Consider the following 20,411-nt stretch of genomic DNA (forward strand, 5'->3'; position numbering starts at 1 on the left):
ACTGTAACTCTAATTGAAAACCGTTCCTAATATTGAATTCGTCTAAGTTTTTTTTTTTTTTTTTTTTTGAATTCGAACGATTTTTAAGGATTTTGGAACGACTAAATTAATTTTATCGGGGAACTTTTGGAACGATCATTGTAATACTCGTGCCTAAATTTTGAATCTGTTTTTATTTGTATTTGTGATAAATATCGGAATGGGTTTTGGAACTGTACACTATAACGGATTTTAGAAACGATTAGTTTTAATTAGGAACACGTTTGTAGAATTGTTTTAGTAATGGTACTAGGAACAATATTTTTTAGTTTTGGAAGTCACATATTAGAAACTAAAATAGCAATGGTATTTGGAACGGTTAGCCACTAATTATGAACACTTGTTTAAAATGGTTGCAACAATGGTATTTGGAATGGTTAGTCTAGTTTACGAACATGTGTTCAAAACTATTTTAGTAATGGTATTTGGAATGATTATTTATTTAAATTTTTAATATTTTCTTTACCATTACTAAACAGTTCTTAATTTTTGAATTTTATAATTTATTAATATATTTAATAAATTTGAATAAATAAATAAATAAATTTATATATTTTAGTAAATTCTCATATATAATTAAATTAATTTAATTAATTTTTAACTAATTTAATTAATTAAATAAATATAAAATAATAACAAATATAATAAATATTATGAAATATGAATAATTAAGATAAGATATTATATTAATATAAAAATGATTTAATTACAAAAGAAAATTATAAAACCTAATCTAACCCCTTCTCGTCAGCAATGTCTACATTGTCCCGATTTGAGGCCGAGGGTCTGTTGGAAGCGGTGTTGTGGTCGAAGAGGAGGCCTACATCTCCTTCATAGCCGATGCAGTCCTCCATAGCCGGGTTTGGCAGTGGCGGTGGTGGTGGTGATGTGAATGTGTGGTTGGAGACATGGGCCTTAAAACCAAGGCCGAATACTCGGCCTTTGTTCTTGCCCCCAACTGCAGCCAGCCACATCTACTACTCCATCGTCGCTACTGAGCCTCCGATTTGGCGGGGGCATCATGGTTCTCGATCGTAGGCTAAGGCTAACCATCCTCCAACAGGTTCTGCAACGTCTCATGTAAAACAAACAAAATTGTTAGTACTTTTAACGAATAATTAATTTTTTTAAAAAAATAATATTAATAATTTTAGCTACTTACCGGCACCTCTGCAGTCCTCAGCCCGCTCCAGCCGTCGTCATCTTTTTTCTTATAGCACCGCTCAAATAATTTCATCTGTTTAGGAGGCCAACCGAGCTCTATGGGTGGCAACGAGTCGAGCTTGAGCTTGAGCTCAAACTGATTTTTTTTTTTTGTTTATTATTATTATTATTGTTATCATAATGTTTTTTTTTTTTGTTTATTATTATTATTATTTTTATCATAAATTATGAAAATCACCAATTTTTTTTACATAAATTTAGAAATAATAAAATAAGTTATATAATGCATACTATATTATTATTATTATTATATTAAATAATGAGAATCATCAATTTTTTACATAAATTTATAAGTAATAAAATAGATTGTATAATGTATACTATATTATAAATATACCAAAATATAGTATGAAATTCTAATTTATTATTATAAATATAAACTACTGATTAGTTTAGTAGTAATATAATTAATAGATTGTATAATGTATACTATATTATAAATATACCAAAATATAGTATGAAATTCTAATTTATTATTATAAATATAAACTACTGATTAGTTTAGTAGTAATATAATTAGTAAATAGTACCAAAAAAAAAAATCATTCTGAACAGTTTAAAGTTATTGAAAAAGTATCAATTATCTGAAATAATGCAATTAAAATACATAAAAATATTTTATAGTTGAAATTAATATATGTTCACAATCTGCAAATTTTATAAATTTATAAATATTAGTATAACATTGATGTAACTATCATCTTACATTGTTGAACAACATGGGTTACTCGAGCCATCAAAATTCAGATCAGACCGTTAGATATGTTAAAACTTACAGAAAATATATATTTGGTAAAGTTTTAGATTTATTGGATATACATATGTCGAGATATCGTACTCGGAATATAAGAGTAATCATTCAAGACGGTGTATCGTTGAATCAGACCATGTGATTTTAAATCATACCGCCCGATGGACACAGTTTTGTATATATTTAAATTTCGTATGAATTGGGTGCCCAAATTTTAAGATATCGTAATTATTGATTAATTTTTCTTAATCTCATTATAGATATAATAAAATAATAATTAGAATTGTTCAACCATCATAATCATCATCATCATCATCATTATTATTATTGTTGTTGTTGTTGTTGTTATTATTATTATTATATTTTTAGATTAATTCATAGAAATTACTAATTTTTGATATAAAATCATAAATAATAAAAAATCATAAGTGAATTACTTATCAAGTTAAAAAATGTATAACGTAATACAAATATATATTAAAATATAACATAAAGTTTATATCATATTAAATAAGAATTTTTAATTATAAAAAATATTATAATTTATTAAGTTGTTGATTAAATTTATTTTTGTACAAATATTAAATGTATAAATAAAAGTACCATAATTTATTATTATCCAAAATAAAATATATGATATTGATTAATAATTATAATAAATGGTCAATTTTGATTATAAAATTGATTAATTATTAAATATAAAATTAAATATATAAAAAATTTAAAAACAAAATTATATATAAAATTAAAAAAATATTGAGCTGATGAACAGGCATAACTTAGCGTTCGAACTCGAGTCGAGCTCAAAATCGAGCTGGCTCTACTCATCTGCCACCTCTAGTACTCACATAAATGTGGTTTACATAGAAAGGAGCGGCCCACCCACCAAATAAAACCCGACCCGGGAGCTCACTGTACCCAAATATCCCCAAAACCAAAAAATCATTCTCCTCTTCCATCTTTCTCCGTATCGCGAAAGCCTCTGTAGAAACACTCAAATCGATTCACGACGAGGTATTAGCGGTGTAAATCGCCGTCTGAAATTCCTTATTGAAGGGAACGAGCAGGGGGAAGAAGATTGATTAGGCAATTAGTGTATAGCCGACACAATGGTGAAGACTACGAAGGGAGGCAAAACCATGAACCCTACCGATGCTTACCGCAAGGAGCTGCGCAAGAAGGAATTGAAGCGGGTAATTTTCTTCTTTTTTGTTTGGTTCGTGTGTGATTTTTATGTTGATGTATTTGTTGCCTGGTGGAATTGTTTGTGGTTATTTGTGCAATGTGAACTTTAATTCTGGGAGATGTTGTTGGATCTCCTTTTAAATTCTGTTTGGGTTTTAGCTGGTTTTGTTTTGACATTTGAGTTTAACTTGTGAAAATTGGTGCTTTTCTTATAGGCATTTAGTGAAGCTGATGACCCAGACTTCTTTCTTTTGCTATTTCTTAAGATGTTTCTGTATGAAAAGAGGAAATTGAGCATGTTGTTTGGTTAAGTTATATTTGCATTGTACAGTATTAGAGTGGTATTGTTTGGCATATTTCGTAACTTTTCATAAAAAAAAGGGAAATGGTATAGTATTAGAAAGCATAGTTGTGCATTGTAGAGCTTCTGAAATTGGTGTCAATGTTATTGTACAGAACAAAAAGGAGCGGAAGAAGGTGAGGGAAGTTGGAATCTTGAAAAAGGATCCTGAGACATTGAGGGAGCAGATTCAGAAGCTGGAAGCAATGAGTAAGTCATTATGCAGTGCATTTTGTCTCATTGGTGATTCCTTGTTATATAGAGAAGTGTAACACTGTAACTTGAGTTTTTCGGGTTATGATTGAGCTGGTTGACCTTTGTAATATTAGCTATCCTATGGAAATAACAAGAAAATTCCTAAACCGGTGGAATGTAATGATAAAGCACTTTTACCTAACAATTCATAGATTCAATTAATTGATGTCTTCAGCTGAGGGTTTAGGTGTGTGTTTTACATGTAGTAGTAGTAGTATTCACTTGGATGCATTTCATGGAAAATTTTCCATTGCAGGAGGGGGAAGGAGATTCTCATTGTCTACATTGTATCTTGATTTGTGTTCTATAAATTTTTGCAGAGGCAGATGGTGCTTTGGACAAAGCTAGAAAACACAAAAAGAGACAACTTGAAGATACACTCAATCTGGTGCTCAAGAAAAGGAAGGTAATTCCTTAGTTTAAGCCATCTAGTGTATTTCATAACATTTTTTCTAGTATAGCAATTCTAGACATTAGCAAGCTCAAGACTTGTAGCCAATAAATCTGTATTTGAGAATGGTCATGCAAGAAACATATATTAGATTGGAACTTTGCAAGGCATTACGTAAACATATATCTTATGTAGTGAGTGCAGATGTGGTAAGACTTGCCTTATTTGTTCTTATCTTAACTGACACCTATTGATTCAACTATGTCTATATGAAGATTTTTGTGGTAGTAATTTGGTATCAAGTTGACACATGAGGTTGGTTGCTTTTATTTTTAATGAAAACATTCTGTTACTATTTGAAGCTGATTAACTTCAACAGTCTGTAGTACTGCTCATGCTCCCCTTTCATAATGTTCGTACTTGTAAGGGTCTTGGGAAGATTTGGTTTGATAAAATATGTTAGAATTGGGAAATGTCCATCTTTTCTATATCACTTCAAGTAGAGGAGTAGATACCAGTATCTGATAAGAGAAAGTTGGTAGTAAGGTTGAATATGAACTCAGTGAACTTAATTATGGTATGGCCCTATGGGCATAATTGAATTTGTGTGTGTGTAAACCTCATGAAAATACAGGACAAGTAAGACAGTATGGCACCAAACTTCACCCTCTGGTTAAAGAAATTCAACAAAATAAAAGATGAGTTTCCAGCTAAAGAGAAAAAGCAAGCAATCCAACCAAGATATTCAACTAAAAACCGGTCCACTTCGGACTGTGAAAATTCCGTACCAGCTCTGCCCCCAGATGCATCAATTTGTGATCTTATTCTTATCCTGAACCATTGTAAAATCCCACAAATTCATCCCAAAACTCCTCCTATTCCAACTTTGTGGCTTTAACCCATGAACTTATGGCTGAGAGATCAAATTCATGGAGGTGCATCATTGGCTGTATAAAAGACATCTTAGATAGCCTAGAATAGGAGCTTTTGACCTTTTTTGGATATCAATTTCAACAGTTCAGGCCCCCCACTTGGGATATCTTTTGGCCTTTATGGTTTACATTTCCTAGAAAACTGTAATGCTTGTGTTTGTTTTTGTGAATTGCTGTTGCGGAGACCCCTGAAATCCTTGGAAGGAGATGATACACTATATGATTCATGAGTATTTAATTCCTTCTATTGCCCCTTTACTTTCATTAGAAATAGAATGTTCATAACAGTCTTATCTTGTGGTGTAAAGGAATATGAAGAAAAAATGAAGGAAAAAGGCGAAGCACCAGTTATGTTCAGGTGAGGAAGCCTTTTTGTCTGTGCTCCTTAAAATAGTTAAACTTATCTTTATTCATAAGGTATGTTTGTATTTAATGTTAGTTTTTAAATCTGATGGCGTCACTTTTCGTACAGTCACTTGGGACCTGTTCGAAGGCGGGCTACTGCGGAAGAGGAAGAAAGAGTCAAGCATCCCAGACCTGAAGTAAGTTCATTTCAATTTTGGTGGTATTACTATATGGAACTCTTCTGCTGATCTGTCAACCCACATTTAGCAATATATTGATGCAGGACTCAGTCTATTATCACCCAACTCTGAATCCTTCTGGAGCTCCTCCACCTGGAAAACCTCCTATGTTTAAATCATCAATAGGTGTGTTATGGTCCTTTTTTATGTAAGAAAAATGTTTCTCTTATTATTATTTTTTTTCATTTGTATCTCTCTCTGCTCTCTCCTACCAGGCCAACTCATCTCCTTTCATCTCTCACCATTTGGATTTTGTTATTCACATTCTTATGCAGGACCTAGGATACCCTTACCAGAATCTTCAGCAAGTAATGTTGCGTCATCATCAAAGTCAGAAACAGAGGATTCTAATTTATCTGTACCTCCTTTACCACCTCCACCACCTCCATTGCCTAGTGCAGGCTCAGATTCTGGAGATGGCTCTATGATGCCTACATCTTTGCCTTTGCCGCCTCCACCCCCAATGCCTCCAAAGCCGGCAATGACGGACATTTCGTCATCATTGCCTCCACCACCTTTGCCTCCACCACCACCTCCTCCTGGCCCACCGCCTAAAGAGCTGCTTGCTGCCCGTCCACCACTTCCTCCACCCCCACCTATCCACCAATCTGCTCAACCACCTCCCCCTGGTACTGTTGGTATTGAGAATGCCTCAAAATCAGATGATTCATCCTCCAGCAACTCAATCCAGGTATGCTTTTTGCAGACTGTTCTCGAATTATTACTTTGAGTACTCTTACCTAAATGACAGTTTGGTGGCAGGGGGGAATGTATGTAATTCACGTAATAGATCATCTACATATAATTGGTTTGTTATAATAACTTTTAGCTGACGGGTGTTGCATGCTAATTGTCTCTTATAGATGCCAACCGTTCTTCCTCCACCGCCTCCACCAGTAGGGCTGCCTCCGAAGCTGGGTGATAGTCAACCTGAAGGGTCGTCTTCTGAGTCTGATACGAAAGGTCATTTTGATGCCAAAGAAATGCTGAAAATGGCTCCCCCACCACCTCCATTAAGGCAACAGCCACCAGTGCCTGGAGCTGCCATGGGCCCAAATTTACAGCCTGATGTACTTCCTCCAGGCATTTCACGCTTTCCACCACCACCGCCTCCCGCTGATATGCGCCCACCGCTATCTGCTCCTGGAATTGCTGGACAACCTGTTCCTCCTGGAGTCATGGTCCCACTATTACCAAGACCACCTTTTGGACCTCCCCCTGGACCCCCACCAATGATGAGACCACCGCTTCCGCCTGGTCCACCTCCTATTCCACAAGATGACCTCATTGCTAGACCATCTGCTCCTCAGAAGCCATCATACGTCAAATCAGCTGCATCCACTGTTGTAAAGAGGCCTCTGGCACAGCATACTCCAGAGCTCACAGCCATGGTGAGATTATATGCTTCTGTGTATACATTGTCATTTTTATCACCAGAATCTAGCATTGTAGCTTCAAATAGTTTGATGCACATCTAATGCTGTGTTAATGTTACCCAAAATTTTTTGAAGAAAGTGCAAGTCATGGTCACTCTAGCAATTCTATGTTTCTGTGTCTAATATTCTTGGTTGCCAAATGTTCAAAATGTTAACATGTTACCTAGGTCACTATGAAGGAGACTACTTGGCCGACATATCTGTATCTTTATGATCCATCTCTTCTTGCTCTTGCTGTCCCGTTCTCCTCCTCAAGCTTAAAATACCTTTTCTTGGTGTCTGGTTCCATTCTCCCTTCTCTGGCCAGTTTTACCCGAATTGAATTTAGGATACTAGTTTATAGCTTTGCAATCTCCAGTGTTGAAATGTCAAACTTGAACATATGAATGCAGAATCTATTGATGACTAGGTTTAGCACAGAAAGGCTTGTGTTAAAGGAATAAACTGTAGACAGATGCTTTGACTGTACTCTTTCGGGGATGAGGTAAAGCTAAAATCTTGTTAATTATATTAGTTATGACTCTTATCCTTAGTTATGAGTTTATAATTTACTGCTCTCTTTAAGTGAGGACAAGTATATTGGACACACCCTCATGGCCTGTGCAATAGGAAAGCAAAAATCATGATAGACCGAGGATGTGATAGTATACAGACACGGGAAAAGAAACAACAGATGGCATACCGTGATGTTAATACTGTTTGTCTTAGCATACAGTCCTATACAATTATTGATGGCTCTTAAAAACGAATTATGAACTATCGGTAATCTCATGAAAGTCGTAACATCAGCATTGCTCTACTGCAGGTTCCTGCATCTGTACGAGTCAGGAGAGAGTCTGCCCTTCCAAAACCAAAGCCAAAGACGTCGTCCACTGTTTTGCCATCCAACCGGCCCATTGTAGCTCCGCCTATTACAAGGCACGAATCAACTAGCTTGTCCTCTGCACCTAAACCACAGAGCATTGACGACTCATATATGGCATTCTTGGAGGACATGAAAGCACTTGGTGCTCTTGATAGCTGAGGGGAAATAAGATGATGGGATTGCATGATGAGAGGAATGCTGCATGTACAGGGCTTCTACTATGGTTCAGGATGCATTAACCGTTATACTAAACTTTTTGCCCTTATCGTAGCCCTTCAGTTCATTGTTAGAGACTAGAAAGCATACTCCGTTTGGAGAGGGCTAACATTTACGCCCTTATCACATTATCCTCGTCACAGATCTTATTCCTTTGCTTACTTGTAGCTGGCACCATTACTGTTAAGTCAAGACAGAAAATTGTATCTTATGAAGAACCTTGTTTTACCAATATCATGTATTTAATCTTTCTCTCTCTCTCTCTCTACACACACACACACACACACAGACATATACACGCCTCTGGTTTACAAAGGTGAAAGAAAAGGTTAAAGCCAAAGCTGGAGATGCATAGTTTGTTCAATAGTATTTGGCAGAACGGGAATTCGAGACAAGATTGTCTGAATTAAATCTCTGTTTCTTGAATGAATACGTCCATCTATTCAAGCTTCAATATTAGTTTTCAAATCAATTAAAGTTAATGCAGCATGAATTCTATTAACAATGAAATCAGATAACAACACAAATCTTTGGTTGGTCCAATAAACATTCAAACAAGTTGCAAGAATAACATATCGGAATCAACTCAGATTAGTTAATTTCTTTACTTGATTAGTGAACAGACCTCAGATGGGATAATACTCCAAAAGGAAACACAAAGAAACATGAAAAATACATTCTCAATCCATTACAATCTTGGAAGTATCTCGTACATAGTGTCACATGTCTCTTTACATCTTCCTCAGTAAAGCTGTTCTTCAACTCTGCTCTTAATCAACAGGGCAATGCAATGCAATGGCTTTACAGAGGGGGCAAACGTTCTTCTGCTGCAGCCACTGTCGGATGCATGAAGCATGATATTCATGCCCACAATCGACCACTCCGATCCTACTATTTTCTTGGCACAGATCATCCTGACACACGACGCAGATCTTAGGTTCGCCGTCGTTGTTAACCTCACGACAATCCCTCATGTTCAGATACTTCAAGATGAGTCTCTCCGACAACCCTCCATCTCTTCCGACATTCTCTCTTCGCGGTACTGTTACAATATCAAGAATCAGAGTTTCGTCTTCTTGAAACCAGTTCCTTTCTTGAACTTGAACGTAACCATGCTGACGCGTCCGTGCAGGATTATTAGAAGGGATGTTGATGATCTGATGGGGAAGAAGACCTCGAAAGCGGGGCACATTCCGAGCGCCGCCAGATCTGGCGGCGGAGTAAAGTTGGTGAGGGAGCATGATCTCTTGCATCATGTGCGTTTGCTTCTGATGATGAATGGGAAATTTGATGTGAAAAGTAGAGATGACTGATAGTGATGACTGAAAATTATTGCACATACACACACATATATATAGAGTAAAAGTTACCATAATTGAGTCCTCATGGGATTTGGAAGTTACCATAATTGAGTCGTCATGGGTTTTGGAGAATCAGAGGAATCCGAGAAAAGAGTTTCTTGGGGGCGAAGGTCCCCAACGGCTACAACGGTTTAAACTGAATTTCAGGAAAGAATCCTAAGACATTAACATAACGGCTACAATTATTAACCTCTGTAAGGTAACAGAACTAGAAAACTTTCCTTGTATAAAATAAAATATTAATTAATTGTTTTTATGTATAATTAATTGTTTTTTGAGTGTTTAGAACTAGAGTTTGTAACGGCAATTGCAAAGACGGATTTCGATTGGTTTTACATCCGTTCCAAAGTCCATTCCAAATAAATTTAGTGTTCCTCTAACCATTCCAAATAAAAAAATATTGTTCCAAAACCCACCCTAAATCCCATCTTTTTTTGTATTGTGTTCCACTTCAGGAACGGTCCACCCTTAACCGTTTTTAAATATTAGGAACGTCGTCTATAACAATGAAAGTGGAATACGGGTTCAAATTAATTCCATTAAGAATCGTTCCAAAAGTAAAAAAAGTAGTTCCTAAATTCGCTACAAATTCAGTAATTCTTTGTAGTGATTTTGCAGGTTAGTTCCCCAAATAATCATAAAATTGTGATTGAGGTAATGATAAGTGTTGAGATGATAGCTTAGTTTTATGTTTATGTTAAAGTATTGGTAAAATTGCACTTTTGGTCCTACTAGATAGGGTTGTTCTCATTTTTTGTTCCCTATTTTACTAGATTGACACTTTTAGTCTCAAAATTCTAAAAATTTTGGCATTATTGATCCTAAGCCATTAAATGTAATGATAAAGAGTCATGTGCCGTTAGTCAACAGTTGTTGACTTGACAACTAAATGCCCAACTTTTATTTAACCCTCTATATTTATTAAAAAGGAGTAAAAACCCCCTCTGTATTTTAAAAATAGACTAAAAGTCTCCCACGCTTCGAAAAATTCAAATCCCGATTCAAATTTGTGGTATAAAACAAACTTATAAAATGATAAAATTGTTCGAGTTCAACTTATATTTAATTTGTTGGAGCTTTTTCACACTCAGTTCTAGTCCAATTAAATTTAAATATAATATTTACAAACTGATTAAAGAAAACTCAAAAAATACTAAAAAACAACATAATATATTCAACTTTTACAACAATTAGAGTATTTGCACACACATATAAATACAAACTAGATTGACACTTTTATTTCCAAAATTTTAAAATTTTGGCATTATTGATCCTGCGCCATTAAATGGAACAGTAAAGGGTCATGTGACGTTAGTCAAAAGTGTTGATTGGACAACTAAATGCCCAATTTTCATTTAACCCTCTATACTTTTTAAAAAGGGCTTAAATCCCCCTCTGTGTTTTAAAAATAGACTAAAAACCTCCCACGTCTCAAAAAACTCTTTTTTTAACTCAATTTGATCAAAATACCTTTTATGACTTTATAAAAATCACCCTCCTTTTTATATATATATATTTTTATTTTGTGATTTGTTTTTATTTTCTCGCTTAAGAAAATATTCTCAAATAAATTATATTATCTATTACAATAATAATTTAAACTAAATATCATATTTTAAAATAAAATTTTAATACTTTTTATTAATTATTTTTAATTTTTAAAATTTGAAATTAATATTTTAAGTTTTTAAGAACTTAGAAAATTATACATTTTAAAAGATAAAACTATTATTAAATTTTTTTGGTACTAAAATTAATCTATACCCACCCACCCCACCATTAGACCCCCTCGCTCACCCCACTTCCCTCCGCCGCCATTGCCTAGACTTAGGCTTTGCACAGGGAAGGAAGTCAGGTTGTGGGGATGAAGGGTAGGGGGTTAATTTTAGTAAAAAAAAAAATTATAATTTATAAATTTGAAGTTTAAAAAAAAAATAAAAAAATTGAAACTTAAAAATAAATTCCATTTTCTAAAAAATATTTTCTCTTTAATACATTTAAATATTATTTTGAATATTTAGTTATAAACCAAGGAACAAAGGTAAATTTCTTATTCCATATGGCTAATTCTATTTAATTTTAAATATTATTTTGGATAAATTATATTTTGCCAATCGAACTATATTCGTTTTTATACTACTCCATCAATTTTTTTTTTTTTGTTAATTTACCATATTAACTTTGCGAGATTTGCACTTTGTCATATATGACCTTCTTTTTATTGATTTTTTTGTCGAAAAAACATAACATATATACGAAAAATATTTTTTTTTATACAAAAAAATTATTTGAGAAACAGTTATAAATGATAAAGTGCAAAATTTCACAAAGTTGAGATGGTAACTTGACACAAAAAATATTTAGATGCCAAAGTATAAAAACGACCATTGTTCAGATGTCAAAATATAATTAACCCTATTATTTATATTAAATAATATAATTTATTTAAATGAAAAATTAATATATAATCGTTATAGTTGACTAATATTTATATTCATATAGATATCTATCTTTGGATGAATTTAGTATATTAATCTTTTATTTATTGTTAGTTTTATTTTTAAAAATTTAATATACTTTTCTAGTATAATTATTTATTTTTTAGGTGGAAGGAAAAAAATAATATCAAATTACAAGAAACAAATGGGGGTGAATTTATAAAATTAAAAATGGTATTTTAGTCAAATTGAGTTCAAAATAAGTTTTCACAAAACACGGAAAGTTTTTAGCCTATTTTTAAAACATGTGGAGGGTTTTAACCTTTTTTTAAAAATATAAGAGGTAAAATAAAAATTGGGCATTTATTTGTCAAGTCAAAAGCAGTTGACTAACTGCACATGACCCTTTGCCATTACATTTAACGATAAAGGACCAATAATGTCAAAATTTTTAAATTTGGGACTAAAAGTGTCGACCCTATCAAGTGGGATCAAAAGTGCAATTTTCTCTTAAAGTATTTTTGTGGGAATATTATTTGGTACTCTATTTATTTAATTTTATTTAAATATTTGATAAGATACGGAAATGTCCAGAAAAACCCTATAACAAGACAAATTTATCAAATCATAAAAACCTTGCCTAAATTGAACTGATTTGTCAATTCTCATGTATAATGCAATTGACACCACCAGTGTAACTACATCAATAATTCTCAAACAGCAAAAAGTAGAACTAATTAAAACTTGACCTCTTGTTCTTCCTCCCCTTAAATCTGGTGTAATTACAAGTATATCTTTCGTGGTTGAAAAATTGTATCTGAAATTTTTGAGGTTTGCTTTCATTTAATAAATAAGTCCTCACATTAGTCAAAACTCACTGAATTTGTTGATATTAACAAAAAAAAAAAAAATTGAATGAAAATTGATATTTACACTCGATTTACTTACTGACTTATTACAGGTTAAATAATTTATTTTGGGCTAAACTACCCTTATAATGGTGAAAATATACCTCCTCACATGCATTAACATGCGTGAAGATGTATGAAAATAATTTGATTATAAAAATATTATTTAACCTCTTATAAATCAGTAATAAATCAAGAAATTCGGTGAATTTACACTTTAAATAAGCTTAATCATCAACATAATTGGACACAACTAGACTACGGCCTTGTTTGGCCTTACGTTTGCATAATTGATTATAAAATAATTAATTTTAAAAAAAAGTTATTGTAACTTTTAAATTCACAATTTCAATAATTAATTATACAACTTCAAATTTCAAAACTAACCTCATGTCAAGTAGTTTTTGTATAATTTAATGGGTATATTAGGTAATTAGATGAAAACTAATTGCTGTGGGATTAAACCTACAAATTATAGCTTTTACCAAAATATGGTTTTGTTATAATTTAATCTCAAAATTGATTATCAGAAAAGGGAGCTAAATGGAGTTTTTGTCTCGTAATTGAGGTCATTTAATATTTTCGTTCTTTTAATTTTATAAGATAATACGTTGGTCCTACATTTTTTAATTTTTGTGATTTTAGTTCTTTTTTCTTATCGGAGTTCGCCTTCCTCGTCGGAAAAAATATGTGTGCATCTCACTCGATCTTTTAAAATTGGGGCTACTGCTCCTATTGGCTTATTTTCTGCCAGCATTTTTGTACTGTAATATTCTATGATAGTATTTTGATCCTACATCTTTTAATTTTCACAATTTCAATCATTTTTCTAGTCGGAGTTCTTTCTTTTTTGGGTGGAGGTGAACTCCGGACGAAAAAAATAACTGAAATTATGAAAATAAAAAAAATGCAAAGTCATAATGCTACACTATAAAATTAAAAGAAAAAAACGTCAAATAACTTAAGTTGCGAATAAAAAATGCATTCAAACCAAAAAGAGAGCTAAGCAATATAAAAATATACTTTTGCCCATTCACAGGATTAAGTTGGCAATGTATATGATTAGAGATTTGGATGCATAATCATCTGATCTTCAACGAAAATTCGGTGAAAACACGAAATGAATGTGAACACAATCTCATAGACATAGGACTGATGAATTTCTTGTGCTACACAGTTGCATTTACTTCAGTCAATCACAAAGGAACATATATTATCGTGCACAGTCAAACGTTGTTGCAAGTTGCAACCGGCACGAGACAGAGGTCCATATGTATAAACAAAGTTGTCATCAAGATTTGATTTGCCTGTCTTTATTTTAACATTTTCTTTTGAGAACATCTAACCAACTATTTACTCATCTGTTTCCTTGAAATACTCTTTTATATTATTATTATGAGGTTTTGATGAATTTATATGGGGGAGGGAATTGGGAAATCAATGAGGAACACTATTACTCCTGTGAACCAACCAAGATTCATCCATCCAGCCAGGGATTTTTGTGAAGAAATACCAGTTTTCTTCCCAACTACCCAATATATATATGTATAATATTTTTCATTATTTTTTCACTCTATTAATTAATGTTTTTGAAGTCAACTTTGTGGACTGTTTGCTGCAAGTTGATGGAATCCCATCTTTGTTGAGAAGGGAAAATGTCAAACACTCTTGTGAGTAAGAGAAAAAGACAGCAACTTTAAGAACATATTTTGGTTGGATAAACATGGGGGCTTTTGTTCTTTTCTTCTATTGTTATGACCAATAATTGTTGGTCAGATGGGCTGGATGTTTGAATCCTAGAAACCCCTTTTCTTGGCTTTGTTGCAGACAATCTTTGTTTCTGTCTGTGTAGTCAATTCTTTGTGGGGTTGTGCTTGTCCCTCTCTTGAGTATCTTTCATGTAGTTCTTGAAAAGGGAGGTGTTTTTTGGGCTGGAACTCTGTGTTTGAAATCATGGGAGGCAGTTGTTTTGTTGGTATTCTGTTCTTGATTCTGCTGCAATTTCTTGATTCTTGTTCTGGTCTCCCTCTGTGTACTGATTCAAGTTAAGTGTGACATTCCAACTGTTTGATTGAAGTTCTGTGTTTTTCTTTTAATCTTTCAGTTGTTGGAACACAATTGTGAGTTGAATTTTTGTGTTTTTTCCTACTTTTTGTGTGTTGCAGGAGCACCCTTTATTCCAAGCTCTCATCTGCAGTTCTGTCCCTATAATGGCACCTCATGCTGCAACGACACCGACGATTTGAGTATAAAGAAGCAGTTTGAATCAATGAACATTTCAGATCCCGGCTGTGCTTCTCTCCTTAAATCTATCCTTTGCGCGGTAAGAAAACATTTGAGCTTCGCAAAAATTAATGTGGTTCCACTGCTGATTCTTGATTTGTTGTTGTCTCAAGGGGTTGTACTATGATGTTTGATATAGCATTATGTTAAAATCCTTGATTTCCTGAATCCACTTGGATCAGTTTTTGTTAGGTCTTCTGCAGTTTTGCTTGTTGCAGCTTCTATCTGAGCATTGTCGACTTGATTGTTCTGCTGGCATATGATTTTCTTCTAGTGTTAGGATCTTTGGAGTATGAAATTGTCCAGATATTATTTTTAGATTAAGGTACATCCCTTTTAAGAATGTCCAATCCAATGCCAGGCCCACTTGATTCTTTTTCTGTTCTTGATATTTCCATAAATCTTATACTTGTTTGCAATCATTCCTATAGTATTAATGTCTTATTTTTCGACGTTAGTCGTTTATGTGTACCTTACAAGTCTGAAGAATGTTTTGAATTCTGTTTGTTGCTTATCTTGCACTGAAATGACAGAATTTTGCATTAAGTAGTTTGTATCTCACTATTTACAGAGGTGTGATCAATTTTCAGCCGAGCTTTTCAGAGTCGGTTCTGCTCCTCGAGCAGTACCCGTGCTGTGTAACTCTACGGTTTCAGCAAACTCAACGCAGTCTAACGAAGCTAGAAACGACTACTGTTCTCAAGTATGGAGCACTTGCCAAAATGTCTCTATATTGAACTCACCCTTTGCCGCTTCATTGCAAGGCAGAGCTGGAGCGCTGAGAAACTCCAACTCCACAAAACTGACGGATCTATGGCAATCACAAACAGATTTCTGTAACGCTGTCGGCGGTGCATCCAATGACGGAGCGGCGTGCTTCACTGGTGCGCCCGTTACACTAAACAGTACTGGAACTCCGAGCCCTTTGAGTGGTATGTGCCTAGAGAAAATAGCCAACGGATCTTATCTCAACATGGCTGGTCACCCGGACGGCTCAAACCGTGCCTTTTTCTCGAACCAGCAAGGGAAGATTTGGTTGGCAACTATTCCCAAAGAGGGATCAGGCGGGACATTGGAGCTCGATGAGGCCGACCCTTTTCTAGACCTAACAGATGAAGTTCATTTTGATACTGAGTTAGGACTTTTGGGGATTGCATTTCATCCAAGATTCACAGAGAACGGTCGTTTCTTCGTTTCATTTAACTGTGACAGGGCGAAGTGGCCGAACTGTGCAGGCAGGTGTGCGTGTAATTCTGATGTGAACTGTGATCCATCAACGCTAGATCCTGACAATGGTGCACAGCCTTGCCAGTATCAAAGTGTTATAGCAGAGTATACGGTCAATGGCACCGCATCCCAGCCTTCCTCGGTATATGCAAATGACCTGATATTTTGCAGATTTACTTTTCTTTTATCTGCTATGCATGAAACTCGATGTCTTGTTATCAGGCAACAAGTGGTATCCCTTCAGAAATCAGAAGAATATTCACCATGGGACTTCCATTTACATCACATCATGCAGGCCAAATTCTTTTTGGACCCAATGATGGCTATTTATACTTCATGATGGGAGACGGTGGGGGTGTAGGCGATCCATATAACTTTTCACAAAACAAGAAATCTTTACTTGGGAAGATAATGAGGTTTGACATCGACAAGATCCCAAGTGAGTTATAGTTTATGTGATCGTGGAAAACATAACAATGCATGTATAAGTATATGTTTGTTAGATATCAAATTTAGTTATCTGTCGTTATGAACTTATACAATCTAATAAATATGCACAACTATTTACTGCCTAAAACACACCTTTTAGGCATTCTACTCAGATGTTATGTCCCATTGATATTAACAAATGACACGGAACTACAGTAGTTTCTTATGTTTTGTGCTTGGACCTCAATGTCACTTCTCCATGGTCTGCTGTTTATTTCCTTCTAACATGAGTAGTTATTTGAAATCAGAAACAAATGAAGAACAATCTTTCGGTACTTGATGAGTTGATGTCCAAGGAATCCCTTAGCAGCCCTCTTCATGATAAACCTTGTACAGCTTAGCTTCGTGAGAAACACGTAATGAGACCTTATATTCTGCTATCAAATTCTTGATGTTTCCCCTTTCTTCTTGCATTTGGGACATTTATTTCAGGTGCAGCTGAAATTGGACAGCTTGGTCTTTGGGGAAACTATTCTATTCCAACGGACAACCCTTACACTGTAGACAAAGAATTGCAGAAAGAAATATGGGCTCTAGGACTACGAAATCCTTGGCGCTGCAGTTTCGACTCTGCCAGGCCGTCATACTTTGTGTGTGCAGATGATGGACAGGTACCGTATTTGGTTCTATTTCAGACATCATTCTATGTCTGAAACATAAGTTCCAAATGACTTGGTTGCTGAAGTAGTGTATGTAGTCAACAGGATAGATACGAAGAGGTCGATTTGATCACCAAAGACGGAAACTACGGATGGCGTGTTTATGAAGGCCCTTACCTCTATACTCCTCCTCAGTCACCTGGAGGAAATACTTCAGTAGACTCGATCAGGCCAATCTTCCCCATTATGGGATATAATCACTCGGATGTAAACTCAAACGAGGGCTCAGCATCGATCATTGGTGGCTACTTCTATAGGTCCATCACCGATCCTTGTATGTATGGAAGGTAAGTAATTCATTCTCCAAACAATTGATATTAACAAAAAGGATAACTACGCTGCATTCGGTATAGTCGTATTGTACATTACAGAAAATGGTTGCAAGTGGTGGTTTGTGTAATTTTTTAAAATTAGGGGGTTCCTTTGTAATATTTACATATCTCAGAGAATGTTAATGTAATTATCCTTAAATAAAACATACACAAAAGCCATTGTAAATCAACCGATCCACACACCTTGCAGGTTATTATATGTATTAAACTTGTTACTAAAACTAAGGATGCTCATTTTGCAGGTACTTGTTTGCAGATCTTTATTCCGGTCCAATATGGGCAGGCACAGAGAACCCCGTCAACAGTGGCAACTTCACAAGTACTAGGATTCCATTTAACTGTGCCCGCAACTCGCCTATAAGCTGCACGTTTACTCCTGGGAGTCCACTTCCGGCCTTGAGTTACATTTTCTCATTCGGGGAAGATAACAACAAGGATGTCTACCTCCTCACGAATAGCGGAGTTTACAGGATCGTTCGCCCCAGTCGTTGCAACTACAAGTGTGCAAAAGAAACCCCATCAACGGCTACGTCCCCCGCCTACGTCCCGTCCCCCGGCCCAGCCACTTCTCCCCCTCCTTCAAAAGCAAGCCCTTTGAGAGGTCCATGTGAGACTGTTCTGCTTCTCTTGATTTCATTTTTGTGCTTGTTTGTGGTGAATTGTGTCTAAATTGCTGTAAACTTGTCTCATTAGAGCACTGAGTTAATGTTGCAATATTCTTCCACACTTCGCATTCTTTGTGATTATTACATGTACAAATAAAAGAATTACTGTCCATTTTTCCAGTGAAGTACAGTTCTTGCCTGAACATGTTAGGCACTCAGATAGACTTTGAAGACAGTTTTTGTTGGAGTATCAATCCTTACAGTACTATATATATGTTACTTATTTAAGGAACAACATCATATGTTCCTGTCAGTTGTAACATAAAACCCAGAAGTGCTTTTCTCTCATTTTTTTTACAGTGCTTGTCGAGTTTAGTCAACTCGACATGATCTGTGTTAGAACTCAAAACCTCAATCGATGGGTGGTTCAGGAGCAGTGTCATAGACGGATATGTCAATCTAGGTTGGAACTCAAAATCTCAGCCGATGATTGAGGAACAGTGTTCTAGACGGATATTATTCATACAACTGGATAAATTTATGGATACGCAGTTCAAAAGTCGAACAAAATATGGATTTAATACAGCAACAATTTCTATCTCTACCTTGACACAAGCGATGTCCTTGTGGTCCCAGACGTCGAACATCAGAATTGAATGATAATTTTCAATAAGATCGCATGCTGCAGTAGGTGATCAGATGTACTAAAAAAACACATCAACCATTAAAACACACACATACACTAAAGTACACCTTCAGACTTGATGAATGTTACCGGATAATAAGAAAACCTGATCAAATTTGCAGCTGAATCAAATTTTAACCATGCAGAACAGGTTATAAGTGTTTTGCACTTGTTGATTGGTCGTTTTTCTTAAATTGAACATCAATGATAAAGCAAATACAATACACTCGTTATGACATATTAGCTTCATGAATCTGACTAAAAATTCCAATTTGAGTTAGAATTCGAACAATGATAAAGCACACTGTAAAACAGAAACAAGCCCTTGTCTTTTAACATTCACAAATTAATGTAAATGTTAACAATTCATATGTTGCAGCTGCTAAGATAGGCTCTAGGTGCAGCAGCACTTGATCACATTCACATACTCTCTCACACACACACGCAGAGGATTAATGAAATGAAAACATGTACATGATGACCATCATCTATTTATGCAAACCACAAAGCTATGATGTAAAATCCAAGAATGACAGAGAGAGAGAGAGATGATCATATGCAACTACATGTAAAAAACTGGAACATATGCAATCACTACAACCTTACTCACAATTTGGACAAAACTCCAACCTCTCTTGTGTTGGATATCAGCTGTTGCAGAGCACCACGATCACGATTCATGCAATCATTACAACCTTATACAATGAGAAGCTGATCATGTAAACGACGTTGCAGTAGCTAGTGTCGCAGAGAGATGGCACTTGCTTATTGCAGTGTGTGTGTTTCCTGTAAAGCAGGTGCCATCTCTCCTGCGGCATCAGCACTGAAACCCTCTTTCCTACACAAACATGTAATAATTTTCAGTATCAGCCTTCCTTGTACTAAGTATTTATGAAAAATCGTGGGACGACGCACCTATCATTAGCACATCTTTTGTCACTTTCCAAACGTAACGATATAGTTGACGCCTGTTTATACCACAATGTATGAATCAAGAGTCGGAACACAATGGGAAGGATCCCTTAATTTTCTTTTCAATTCCTTCGAACTAATGCTACTCTTATTTTTTTTTAATTATTATTTTATTTTATTTTTGTTTATGTGTACAAGGAAACTTTACCTGCAGCCACATTTGTTTGAAAAATCATCATTGACATAGAGTCCAACTAGTAGTTTAAAACTAGGCAACATAGTTTATATGTTGGT

At 34.9% G+C, this 20,411-nt stretch overlaps 2 protein-coding genes across 2 annotated transcripts; both read left to right on the top strand.

The window, feature by feature from the left end:
• LOC105157128 (formin-like protein 5) lies at positions 2,926-8,469 on the top strand. Its single transcript, XM_011073434.2, has 9 exons — positions 2,926-3,207; positions 3,656-3,749; positions 4,115-4,200; positions 5,426-5,475; positions 5,590-5,659; positions 5,746-5,827; positions 5,977-6,392; positions 6,565-7,092; positions 7,943-8,469. Exons 1-9 carry the CDS (start codon positions 3,124-3,126, stop codon positions 8,159-8,161), a joined length of 1,629 nt encoding a protein of 542 aa, XP_011071736.1. The 5' UTR covers positions 2,926-3,123; the 3' UTR covers positions 8,162-8,469.
• On the top strand, positions 14,288-18,664 carry LOC105157147 (HIPL1 protein). The gene is made up of 7 exons (XM_011073457.2): positions 14,288-14,969; positions 15,091-15,248; positions 15,780-16,577; positions 16,658-16,874; positions 17,357-17,535; positions 17,629-17,870; positions 18,158-18,664. Exons 1-7 carry the CDS (start codon positions 14,879-14,881, stop codon positions 18,582-18,584), a joined length of 2,112 nt encoding a protein of 703 aa, XP_011071759.1. The 5' UTR covers positions 14,288-14,878; the 3' UTR covers positions 18,585-18,664.

The sequence above is a fragment of the Sesamum indicum genome, linkage group LG3 (assembly GCF_000512975.1).
Source record: "Sesamum indicum cultivar Zhongzhi No. 13 linkage group LG3, S_indicum_v1.0, whole genome shotgun sequence".
Lineage (NCBI taxonomy): Eukaryota > Viridiplantae > Streptophyta > Magnoliopsida > Lamiales > Pedaliaceae > Sesamum > Sesamum indicum.